The sequence below is a fragment of the Phyllobates terribilis genome, unplaced genomic scaffold, assembly GCF_046119375.1.
Source record: "Phyllobates terribilis strain yellow unplaced genomic scaffold, ASM4611937v1 Scaffold_7__3_contigs__length_470593459, whole genome shotgun sequence".
NCBI lineage: Eukaryota > Metazoa > Chordata > Amphibia > Anura > Dendrobatidae > Phyllobates > Phyllobates terribilis.
The window spans coordinates 241842853-241856015 of record NW_027362767.1 but is presented as its reverse complement, the minus strand read 5'-3'; the positions used below and the strand labels follow the sequence as shown (position 1 = coordinate 241856015).

The 13163-nt window shown below is 44.2% G+C and overlaps 1 protein-coding gene across 3 annotated transcripts in view; it reads left to right on the top strand.

Moving 5' to 3' along the window:
* Nucleotides 1-8742, top strand: part of CCDC22 (CCC complex scaffolding subunit CCDC22) — a 28675-nt gene extending 19933 nt beyond the window's left edge. For 2 of the 3 annotated variants that reach the window (XM_073639980.1, XM_073639981.1), the window contains exons 12-18: nucleotides 3511-3627; nucleotides 3880-3981; nucleotides 4535-4642; nucleotides 4780-4875; nucleotides 4957-5016; nucleotides 7167-7241; nucleotides 7890-8742. In XM_073639980.1, the coding sequence (XP_073496081.1) occupies nucleotides 3511-3627; nucleotides 3880-3981; nucleotides 4535-4642; nucleotides 4780-4875; nucleotides 4957-5016; nucleotides 7167-7241; nucleotides 7890-8003 (672 nt within the window). In that variant the 3' untranslated portion in view covers nucleotides 8004-8742. The remainder of the gene's footprint in view (nucleotides 1-3510; nucleotides 3628-3879; nucleotides 3982-4534; nucleotides 4643-4779; nucleotides 4876-4956; nucleotides 5017-7166; nucleotides 7242-7889) is intronic. The other variant, XM_073639979.1, reaches the window with a different exon arrangement.
* The last annotated feature ends 4421 nt before the right edge of the window (nucleotides 8743-13163 follow it).

Below are 13163 nucleotides of genomic sequence, written 5' to 3'. Positions count from 1 at the left end.
CGGACCCCCACTGATCAGCTGGGTATCTCCTATCCTATGGATTTTCACCAGACAACCCCTTTAATTCCTGGATAGAAGTACATACAGTTAGGTCCATATATATTTGGACAGAGACAACATTTTTCTAATTTTGGTTCTAGACATTACCACAATGAATTTTAAACAAAACAATTCGGATGCAGTTGAAGTTCAGACTTTCAGCTTTCATTTGAGGGTATCCACATTAAAATTGGATGAAAGGTTTAGGAGCTTCAGCTCCTTAACATGTGCCACCCTGTTTTTAAAGGGACCAAAAGTAATTGGACAATTGACTCCAAGGCTATTTCATGGACAGGTGTGGGCAATCCCTTCGTTATGTCATTCTCAATTAAGCAGATAAAAGGCCTGGAGTTAATTTGAGGTGTGGTGCTTGCATTTGGAAGGTTTTGCTGTGAAGTAAACATGTGGTCAAAGGAGCTCTCCATGCAGGTGAAACAAGCCATCCTTAAGCTGCAAAAACAGAAAAAACCTATCCGAGAAATTGCTACAATATTAGGAGTGGCAAAATCTACAGTTTGGTACATCCTGAGAAAGAAAGAAAGCACTGGTGAACTCATCAATGCAAAAAGACCTGGGCTCCCACCGAAGACAACAGTGGTGGATGATCGCAGAATAATCTCCATGGTGAAGAAAAACCCCTTCACAACAGCCAACCAAGTGAACAACACTCTCCAGGAGGTAGGCGTATCAATATCCAAATCTACCATAAAGAGAAGACTGCATGAAAGTAACTACAGAGGGTTCACTGCACGGTGCAAGCCACTCATAAGCATCAAGAATAAAAAGCTAGACTGGACTTTGCTAAAAAACATCTAAAAAAGCCAGCACAGTTCTGGAAGAACATTATTTGGACAGATGAAACCAAGATCAACCTCTACCAGAATGATGGAAAGAGAAAAGTATGGCGAAGGCGTGGTACAGCTCATGATCCAAAGCATACCACATCATCTGTAAAACACGGCAGAGGCAGTGTGATGGCTTGGGCATGCATGGCTGCCAGTGGCACTGGGTCACTAGTGTTTATTGATGATGTGACACAGGACAGAAGCAGCCAAATTAATTTTGATGTATTCAGAGCCATACTGTGTGCTCAGATCCAGCCAAATGCAGCCAAACTGATCGGTCGTCGTTTCATACTACAGATGGACAATGACCCAAAACATAAAGCCAAAGCAACCCAGGAGTTTATTAAAGCAAAGAAGTGGAATATTCTTGAATGGCCAAGTCAGTCACCTGATCTCAACCCAATTGAGCATGCATTTCACTTGTTAAAGACTAAACTTCAACCAGAAAGGCCCACAAACAAACAGCAACTGAAAAGCACCGCAGTGAAGGCCTGGCAGAGCATCAAAAAGGAGGAAACCCAGTGTCTGATGTCCATGAGTTCAAGACTTAAGGCAGTCATTGCCAACAAAGAGTTTTCAACCAAGTACTAGAAATGAACATTTATTTACAATTATTTAATCTGTCCAATTACTTTTGGTCCCTATAAAACAGGGTGGCACATGTTAAGGAGCTGAAACGCCTAAACCCTTCATCCAATTTTAATGTGGATACCCTCAAATGAAAGCTGAAAGTCTGAACTTCAACTGCATCTGAATTGTTTTGTTTAAAATTAATTGTGGTAATGTTTAGAACCAAAATTAGAAAAATGTTGTCTCTGTCCAAATATATATGGACCTAACTGTATATAAATAAAATAGTAGTGCCTGATTCTCTGTATGCATGGATGAGGTAGTAGTTTCCGGCTATTTCCAGACATGGTCGACCTAGTGGTGTCCGGCTATTTACAGACATGGTCGACCTAGTGGTGTCCGGCTATTTACAGACATGGTCGACCTAGTGGTGTCCGGCTATTTACAGACATGGTCGACCTAGTGGTGTCCGGCTATTTACCGACATGGTCGACCTAGTGGTGTCCGGCTATTTGCAGACATGGTCGACCTAGTGGTGTCCGGCTATTTGCAGACATGGTCGACCTAGTGGTGTCCGGCTATTTACAGACATGGTCGACCTAGTGGTGTCCGGCTATTTACAGACATGGTCGACCTAGTGGTGTCCAGCTATTTAGACATGGTCGACCTAGTTGTGCCTGGCTATCTGTACATATTCATAAAATGGTAGTGCCTGGTTCTCAATGCATGGATGAAGTATTGGTGTCAGAATATCGGTACACTTTGGCAAATTAGTAGTGCCTGGATCTTGGTATGCATGGCATCGGGACACATGAATGAGGTAGTTGAGCCTGAAAATTGGTGCAAATGGCTAATGCAATAGTTCCTAGGTAGCAGTAGTTTTATCATACAGCCGTGCCTGCATATCGGTCCACATGGATAAAGTAGCAGTGCCCAGATCTTGCTATTCATAGATAAGGTTTTTAGGGTATTGGTGTACACATGGATCAGGTAGTAGTGCCTATATGTCAGTAAACATAGATACAGTAGTAGTTTCTGGATACCAGCACACAAGGAGGACGTAGTAAATCTTGGATATATTTTTATGTGGAAGTAGCAGCAGTGCCTGGATGCGAGTTCTGATACCCAGGGATTACTACCTCATTCAAGTGCACTGATTAGAGGTGCTGCTAATCGATGTGCACCACCCTGGTACAGCGGTCCGTCAGTAATCAGTGGCCGTCTGACAGGGGCGCAGCGAACCGCCTCTGACCTGACTGCATTCAAGGCGTCTCATTTTATTAGCCAGCCTGGTGCAACGTCACCGATGCAGCATGATGCACACACCTGATGCCTCATAAAAAGAAGAGCCGCTGATGCCGACAGATAGGAGGAGGTTCTTGTGGCTCTTATCCGACAGCCACTGATCAAGGCACGGCCGCTGGACCAGGTCCTGCAAATCTTTAAGGCCACGGCCCCACTATCAGTATTCGGTCAGTATTTTTCCTCCGGAGTGGGAGCCAAAAGCAGGTGAGGAACAATCAGAGAAAAGGTATAATAGAAACAAGTCACCAATTCTGCATTTATTACCCACTCCTGGTTTTGGCTCCCACTCCTGAGAAAAAATACTGATATCTGGACAGTGCTGTATTACCTAAATGTACAGCTATGTAGGCACCTCTGCTTCATCCGTATTTTGTAACATGCATTGTGTATAACATTTTACAAATATTTAATGGTGCTGTTCATCTCTTGGTAAGTCTGCGAGATGACTCTGATCCAATCTGTTACCTGACAACAGTTTAAAGGCGAGAATCTGCTAGATTTATCCTACCAGTCACTGACACTAGAAGAACAGATCCCAATCCAAAGCTGGGACCTCAGCACACAACACCCGTTATGGTTTCCTTGCTAATGTTGCACACAAACCACAGATGTATGAGCCCCGGGCACACGGCGGACACGGGGCAAGCAGTTCTCCCTTATATGGAGGTGGTTACAATTAGTATATACCAGTTATAGGCAGCGAACATGGGGCTTTGTATGTGATCTCTTCCTCTGCGTCTCCGGTTTGCAGGCCTTGGTAGACGGCAGTACCCAGCGGATGATGAATCTCGAGGGACAGTGGGAGTCTCATCGTGTTCGACTGATGGATGAATACAGAGAGATGAAGAGACTCCAGCAGGAAAAAGAGGTACGTGACATTGGCATGGAAAAAGCACAATTGCTGCCATCTCCTGTAGCCGCTCGCCATAGAGCAGTCACACAGCCAAGACTATATAGTGTCAATGTGACTGTAGACTGCGGGCAAGAATAGCAACCCATATTATTCCTGTAGATGGTAATGGAGGGTTTCTGGGCAAAGGCTTTAGTGGTGGTTGTGTTAGCAGTGAGATCCTCCCCCATTTCTCCATTTTGTTGTGATATTTTTCTGTTCTCTGTAAAGGATGAATCCTCCCGCTGGATGAAAGACGTCAGGGATTTATACGACAAGATTCGAGCTGCAGCGGATGAAGCCAGATGCAAGGAGGAACTGTACAAACAGCTGGTGAGAATACGCATTGGGATGGGTATACATGATGGTACCTCAGTCCTAATAACTAGATGCAGCACGGTTATTCTGGACCGCACCACAGTCTATAGCATCACTGGCGGAGCGGATATGATTAAAGGATTGCTAACAAAAAAATCAAGTTATACCCTTGCCATAGAATAGGGGATAACTTGTTGATCGCTCGGGGTCCGTCCACAGGGATTCCCAGCGATCCAGTGTTTTAGGCTTTGAATGGAGCATGCTCTGGTAATGCCAAATACAGCGCTCGGCTATTTTTATAGACCATGAATGGAGCAGAGGCTGCACATCCTCCCCATACAAGATGGAGTGTCAGAGCCCCATTCCCTGGATCCTTGGGCTGTTTCAGTGGTCGGACCCCATAGGATAGGATCTAGCCATTTAATGTCTTCAGTGTCTGCACCAAGGCTGAATGTGACATACAGTAAAGTACATTGCCTTTTAATGTACTAAGACCATGAAGCCAAGCGCTGATCTGTTAATATGGCTGATACCTCCTATAACCATGTTAATCTGTAATCCCACATAGGTTTCTGAGTATGAGTCTTTGCCTAAGGACGTCTCCCGCGCTGCCTACACCCAACGAATCCTAGAGATTGTAAGCAATATTAAGAAGCAAAAGGAAGACATCACCAAGGTATAAAATAATGATTTGCAAGCCTTCTGAAGCCCCTCTTATCCAATCACGATCTCTTACTGCCACTTCATGTAAATGGATGCCACTTGACACTATTACTTTGATTTGGGGGTTTTGAATACTTCTTTTCTGATCAGATCCTTTCGGACACTAAAGATCTGCAGAAAGAGATCAATAATCTGACGGGAAAAGTCGACAGGACGTTTGTGGTGACTGACGAGCTTGTGTTTAAGGTACTGAAACCCGGGCTTTAGTCCTTACCCCGCGTTTATTTCTTTATGTGCATGCTAACCTGTTCTGTGTCTTCTGCACAGGATGCCAAGAAAGATGAACCAGTCAGAAAGGTCTACAAATACCTGGCCGCCTTACATGAGGTACAAGAGAATTAGAGACCGTGTCACACATTTCTCGAAAAGATGGCATTTGTGACTTTTTTTTTTATGCATGGAAAAAATGGATGCAACATGAATGTAATTTTTTTTGCCTTTTTATGACTGCTGCTGTACGACCTCTCTAGAATATGCAACTTTTATGTAGAACTGCATTCATAACTACATCGCGCTTCCCGCCAAAGACTTAACCACGTCCCATTTTTCTCATCATTTTTTTAAAGTTTTGACGTAGGTTCTAAAAAAGCTCATGTTATGGAGTAAAATATTGATAAAGTTGGCTTTAAGCATTCAAAACAAAGAAATGCCATCATTTGCCAAAAAAAAGACACAAATGCTATGATAAATGTGCCCTTGCTGTTTTGTGGTTCCATTAAAACAGTTATTACCATCTTCTATAGAGATAACTAATCATTAGGAGAATTGGTGGGGGTCCCACGTCTAGGACCCCCAAGGTGCCACGAGGCTGCAGTAATAATTTAGCTTTTGTTACACAGTGCCGCTCCCAGACAGCTATTAAAGTGAATGGGACTGGCCGCAGTTCTCTCTATAGCTGAGTGGCCAGGATTGCCTCTGTGTAATGGGGCTGCAGTGATCTTTCCCCCTTCATAATGCAGATTGGCGAGGATCCTAGAAGTTGGCCCCCGCCGCACTTAAAGTGATGGCATATTCTAACAATATGAGATGAACATATCCCTTTAAAGTTAGTCTGTCACCCCTAAAACACGATTTAAAGAACTTATATATAGGACTTAGCCACTAAAAAAAAATCATCCATGTAGCATAGTTTTTCAGTAAAAAACATTATTTCTTATGCAAATGAGGGAGCATCGGTGCACTCTTAGTGTGGCCAAGGGCTCAGTGCACCATACCACCCTGTCAGTCACCACGTGGCGCATCTTCCCTCACATTGATGGACAGCGCCTGCTTGCCCAGAGTGAATGTTGCCTGACCTGATTTCCTGACCCAGCACGTACACACTGACGCTGCAGGAGCCCATCGAGCACTTGTGCACAGTGTCCGTGCAGGCACACACTCATCCCTCTCTCCTGTCTGCAGTTGCTTCCCACTGCACTAGTACAAGAAAGTCAAAAGCAAAAAGAAACAAAAAAAACTATCAAACATCCCAATTATAGGTATCATATACAAAACTTTATTCAAATTGATCAATTACAAGGAGCAAGAGGAGGACTAAAATAGCACGCATGTAACAACTGGGTGCAAGTGCAGAGAACCCCCACAAAAAAATCCATATAGAGGGTGCCAGATCATTCATGTAAATACCAATTATGGCTATATATACATATTACACTCCCATATGGCCTAAATTAATAACATATATGCACACAATCCATTGGGAATGCACAGATTACTGGTATTGCCTTCTGGTCTGGTCAAATGTAGCAGTGGGGTCACAAGATGCACACGCACCACCCTGACGCACTTTTTGGTGGAAGCCTTCGTCAGGGGGTCTGACAAAGGCTTCCGCCGAAACGCGCGTCGGAGTGGGCATGTGTGCATCCTGTGACCCCACTGCTCCATAATTGGTATTACATGAATGATATGGCACCTTCTATATGGATTTTTTTGTGGGGGTTCTCTGCACTTGCACCCAGTTGTTACATGCGTGCTATTTTAGTCCTCCTCTTGCTCCTTGTAATTGATCAATTTGAATCAAGTTTTGTATACGATACCTATAATTGGGATGTTTTTAATCGTTTTTTGTTTCTTTTTGCTTTTGACTTTCTTGTACTAGTGCAGTGGGAAGCAACTGCCGACAGGAGAGAGGGATGAGGGTGTGCCTGCACGGACACTGTGCACAGGGACTTGATGGGCTCCTAAACTGTCAGTGCGCATTCATGAATACAGAATCCTGCCATAATTCTTTGGAATTTTTTTTTTTCCCCTCTGCTGTCCTTTAAAAAAAGGAGAAAAAAAAAGAATGAGCATGATGTGACCATATATCGTGATGGGTGTTCCTGCTGGCAATAAACATTGAGTTCTCCCTTCTGCAAACAGCTGATTTAGGGGTCACCTAGCAGTAGATGCCCCCTCCCCATCCACATTTATCCTTTGTATTGCGTGGTTGGTATTACATTTTACATGGTTTTCATATTTCTTTCATTGCGTTTTAGAATTGCAGCCATCTAATCCAAACCATTGAGGACACGGGAACCATTTTGAGAGAGATCCGTGATTTAGAAGAGCAGGTAAATTGGTGGCGGCTATATATATATATTTTTTTCCTTAACTCATCTCACATTGCGGAATACTGGACATACACTCATAGTGAAACCTCTTGGAGGCAACCATCCAAAATTGCATGACAAATGGTCCTATAAGGGGGGAAAGTCTTCAAGAAGGCGGCCTGTATGTATAATATGTGGTTGATCTAGAAATCATAAGGAGCATAAGCTGGTGCCAGAAACTATTTGATAGAGATTTATCTAGCACCGGAAGGGAATAATGGATTGGGCATGCTGAAATCCAACATGCCCGCTCCTCCTTCCAATGACATTTGCTGCTGGGTGCCTCCCTTATAAGGTGATTGGATGAAATCAGTGAAATTCACCTGGTTTTTAACTAATGTGTCCAGGCAGCTTTTAGGGATAGAGAATTGGACTCCTCTCCCCCCATTCGTACATATAACTGATATTGTGGAAAATGGCTGCAAGTTTGCAGCTTGACTTCACAACTGATAAATTCATTTTGATTAGCAGATTTTTATTATCCTATATATGCATATTTTTTTAATTTCATTGATTGTTGAGGTCTGTTGCGGAGCATGCACATGTCAGTGCATTAATACTTGGTGATTACCACTGACAGCTTAACCCTTTTTTTGCCTCTCTACGCAGATAGAGACAGAGGCGGCTAAGAAGACTCTTAGTAATCTGCAGAAGATCTTGGAAGATTACAAGGCCATTAAACAAGAGAATGCTTTTCTGCTGGGTCGCATAAGGCAGACTTAAGAGAAGCTTGATATTTTCGTGTCTTCTCCGCTGAAGTTATCCACGAGTCCTGTACATAGACTGCACATTTTTCATAATACTGTATTCACATCCATAATGAAATTGGACGTCACTAATGAAAACTTTGCACAACTTTTTTTTGTGCTAGAAATGCTGTGCAGAATGCGGCCTGCAGAGGGCAGTACCAAGTTAGCGGAAATCAGTGTTCCACCCTGGCAAAGCGTCCAGTACGTGAAGCCTAATTTTTTTTTTGGGGGGGGTGGGAGAGAATCCTAGTTGGAAGTTTCTTTTACGGAGGAAACCAAATCATTTTGTAACATTCATATCTGTAAATGCAAACATTTCTATAAAGACAAATTGAAGCTGACATTGTGCGTGGGGCAGTTTCTGGGGAGTGGCGGCCATCGAGATTCTTGTACAATTAATAAAAAAAAAAAAAAAAAAAAAAAATTAGTGTCAACGATGGCATATTCTGATTTTCACAAGATTTTGGAGATCGCCGGCTGTAGTTTGCTCAGCAGTATCTTGAGCAAATGCGCAGCTCTGATTCGTAAACAGCGGAGACTAAAACCACAGCATGTCCAATCAATCGGTCCCGGCTATAGGTATATGCAGAGACCCTTGGGCAACAGTGGGTCCCTCACCTTGCAAAAGCTACCGTATTTGCTGGTGTATAAGATGACCCCCCCCCAACATTTCCACTCAAAATATAGAGTTTGTTATATACTCACCCCCTCCCATATAATGCCCCATGCAGGATGTCACGCCCCATTCCTCCATACATTAAAAAAAAAAAAAAAAAAAAACAATACTCACCTCACTCCTCCTCACCTGCTGCCGCTGCTCTGGTCTGGACTCCAGCGTCGCCGGCGTCTTCCCGCTCTGCGCTGCCTGTGATGGCTCGGGAGCGCGCGGTGGAAAGATGTCACCGCACCCTCTGACCTGAGACGTCACAGGGAGCGCGCACCAGGAAGACAGCGGATGTGCGGAGGCACGGGGAGAGGTAAGTATCCGGCTGCCGGGGCCCTGAGCAAGCGGGGGAGAAGGGCGGGTGCGGACACCGCTCTCCTCCTCCCATAGCCTGGCGGGGTGCCCGACCGCAAGTGGGGCCCCCCCGCCAGCTCAGGGCCCCGGCATCTACCCGGCGCATCCCAACTGAAGCGCACCCGGCGTATAAGACGACCCCCCCCCACTTGGAGGCATGTTTTTCAGGGCAAAAAAGTAGTCTTCTACGCCGGCAAATATGGTATATCCTTTCTTTTTTCTTTATAAATGAACAGTCATGTACGTGGTGATGACAAATATGTACCGTATTTTTTCGGATTATAAGATGTACTGGACCATAAGACGCACCTAAGTTTTAGAGGAGGAAAATAGAAAAAAATTAAGCAAAAAATGTGGTCATGCTGCCCTGTTAAGGGGGAGGGGGTCTGCTGCTGACACTGTTATGGGTAATGTCCCCCAATTCTGTTAATATCCCCCATCCTGGTATATATGGCCCCCTCCTTCCTGTTATACGTGGCCCCCCTCATCACCATCCTGGTATGTATGGCCCCCCTCATCCCTCTTCCTGGTATCTGGCACCCTTCATCCTGGTATGTATTGGCCCCCTCATCCCTCTTCCTGGTATCTATGGCCCCCCTCTTCCTGGTATGTATGCCCCCCCCTCATCCCTCTTCCTGGTATGTATGCCCCCCCCCCCTCATCCCTCTTCCTGGTATGTATGGCACCGTCATCCCTCTTCCTGGTATGTATTGCACCCTTCATCCCTCTTCCTGGTATGTATTGCACCCTTCATCCCTCATCCTGGTATGTATGGCACCCTTCATCCCTCATCCTGGTATGTATGGCACCCTTCATCCCTCATCCTGGTATGTATGGCCCCCCTCATCCTGGTATGTATGCCCCCCCTCATCCTTCATCCTGGTATGTATGGCACCCTTCATCCTGGTATGTAGGGCACCCTTCATCCTGGTATGTAGGGCACCCTTCATCCTGGTATGTAGGGCACCCTTCATCCTGGTATGTAGGGCACCCTTCATCCTGGTATGTAGGGCACACCTCCATCCTGATATGTAGGGCACACCTCCATCCTGGTATGCTTGGCACCCTCTGATCCCGATCACGCTGCACACAAAAAAATAAACAATTATACTCCCCTCCTCTCTGCACCACCGCTGCGTCCTGCTCTGCTGCCGACAGGGATCTCATTGTATGTAATAATTCCTTTATTTTTTTCTTTTTAGTCCCTCTATAGGACTTGAGCCTGCGATCACTTGATACTGTTCTATTACAGTGCATTGTAAAATTACTGATCTCCTATGAAGCCCAGCCACAGGTTTTATAGGTGTATGTACAGAGGCTTTTCAGCAGCCCCACAGCCTGACATGACAATGCCATCAGCCCCCCACAATCATGTTGCAGGGAGAGGGTGATGGGTGTCTGAAGGGACACTTTCTCCCATTTCCAACCCCTTAGATGCCGCTGTCATGATTGCCAGCGGCATCTAAGAGGTTAACCTGCGGTGATCAGAGCTGTTAATCCCATATGCCCCATTACTCGATTTATTATAGACATCAGCTACTCCCTTGTGTTTTCCAATGTCTGCAGCAGAAACGTCTACCAGTCTCCTGTGTTGGGTAGGAATGGTATCTCTTCACCCAGGGGAGAAGAGAAATGGCAGATTATATCACAACTCCATATAGATCTATCCAGTAATGTGCTATTATGGGAAGGGATACAGAGATTAGTACGGGCATGATGATCTCGGGCTCATGAAAAGACTTTACCGTTATACTGGTGGTGGGCAGCACAAATGAAGGCTGTTCAGGACATCGGATGATATCATTTCTGGCAAAAAAGTCATTCAGTAGTACCAGTAATATAATTCTAATATAATTATCCGTATAGATGGAAAGTGACAGGGGAAGTGGCTCTTAAGAATACGCAGAGCCGAGATACTCTGATACGTGATGCCTCCGGCCACATCAGATTCTGTTCTGCCACAAGGAGGTGACATGGGCTCATCCCCAAGTACTAGGGTATATTTCAAAAGCATTCATTCTTGTCTTAAAGGAAATGTGTCATAACAAAATTACCAATTATTGAATCAGATTTTTATGTTAAACTTATTTTATTTAAAAAATATATATATATATACAGTATAGACCAAAAGTTTGGATACACCTCATTTAAAGATTTTTCTGTATTTTCATGACTATGAAAATTGTACATTCACACTGAAGGCATCAAAACTATGAATGAACACATGTGGAATTATATACTTAACAAAAAAGTGTGAAACAACTGAAAATATGTCTTATATTCTAGGTTCTTCAAAGTAGCCACCTTTTGCTTTGATGACTGCTTTGCACACTCTTGGCATCCTCTTGATGAGCTTCAAGAGGTAGTCACCGGAAATGGTTTTCACTTCACAGGTGTGCCCTGTCAGGTTTAATAAGTGGGATTTCTTGCCTTATAAATGGGGTTGGGACCATCAGTTGTGCTGTGCAGAAGTCAGGTGGATACAAAGCTGATTGTCCTACTGAATAGACTGTTAGAATTTGTATTATGGCAAGAAAAAAGCAGCTAAGTAAAGAAAAACGAGTGGCCATCATTACTTTAAGAAATGAAGGTCAATCAGTGCGAAAAATTGGGAAAACTTTGAAAGTGTCCCCAAGTGCAGTTGCAAAAAACAATCAAGCGCTACAAAGAAACTGTCTCACATGAGATCCGCCCCAGGAAAGGAAGACCAAGAGTCACCTCTGCTTCTGAGGATAAGTTTATCCGAGTCACCAGCCTCAGAAATCGCAGGTTAACAGCATCTCAGATTAGAGACAAGGTCAATGCCACACAGTTCTAGCAGCAGACACATCTCTTCAACAACTGTTAAGAGGAGACTTTGTGCAGCAGGCCTTCATGGTAAAATAGCTGCTAGGAAACCACTGCTAAGGACAGGCAACAAGCAGAAGAGACTTGTTTGGGCTAAAGAACACAAGGAATGGACATTAGACCAGTGGAAATCTGTGCTTTGGTCTGATGAGTCCAAATTTGAGATCGTTGGTTCCAACCACCGTGTCTTTGTGCGACGCATTAAAGGTGAATGGATGGACTCTACATGTCTGGTTCCCACCGTGAAGCATGGAGAAGGAGGTGTGATGGTGTGGGGGTGCTTTGCTGGTGACACTGTTGGGGATTTATTCAAAATTGAAGGCATACTGAACCAGCATGGCTACCACAGCATCTTGCAGCGGCATGCTATTCCATCCGGTTTGCGTTTAGTTGGACCATCATTTATTTTTCAACAGGACAATGACCCCAAACACACCTCCAGGCTGTGTAAGGGCTATCTGACCAAGAAAGAGAGTGATGGGGTGCTACGCCAGATGACCTGGCCTCCACAGTCACCAGACCTGAACCCAATCGAGATGGTTTGGGGTGAGCTGGACCGCAGAGTGAAGGCAAAAGGGCCAACAAGTGCTAAGCATCTCTGGGAACTCCTTCAAGATTGTTGGAAGACCATTTCCGGTGACTACCTCTTGAAGCTCATCAAGAGAATGCCAAGAGTGTGCAAAGCAGTCATCAAAGCAAAAGGTGGCTACTTTGAAGAACCTAGAATATAAGACATATTTTCAGTTGTTTCACACTTTTTTGTTAAGTATATAATTCCACATGTGTTAATTCATAGTTTTGATGCCTTCAGTGTGAATGTACAATTTTCATAGTCCTGAAAATACAGAAAAATCTGTAAATGAGGTGTGTCCAAACTTTTGGTCTGTACTGTATATATTTAATAGGGCACAGGAACTTTCACACCAATATACTGACTCTGACACTATTTGTATAGAAGGGTTGTCTGAAAATGTTCTGTGGATAAATGTCAAGGTGCAGGAAATGGGAGAAGGTGAGCTGTGACATCACCTATTGTGAATGGCGGATCCTGTGTTATATACTGTATATAGAGGTGTTATCAGTCATTATACAGAAGGAGGAGGTGGTGAGCTGTGACATCTTTTGTGAATGATGGATCCTGTGTTATCTGATGTGTATAGTTTTTATCTTGCATTGTAATCCTGTCTGTGATAATAATGAGACTGATGGAAAGTCATCTGTACAGAACAGGAAGTATAAGTCTATTAATAGGCCTAGTGGCCAGTGTGA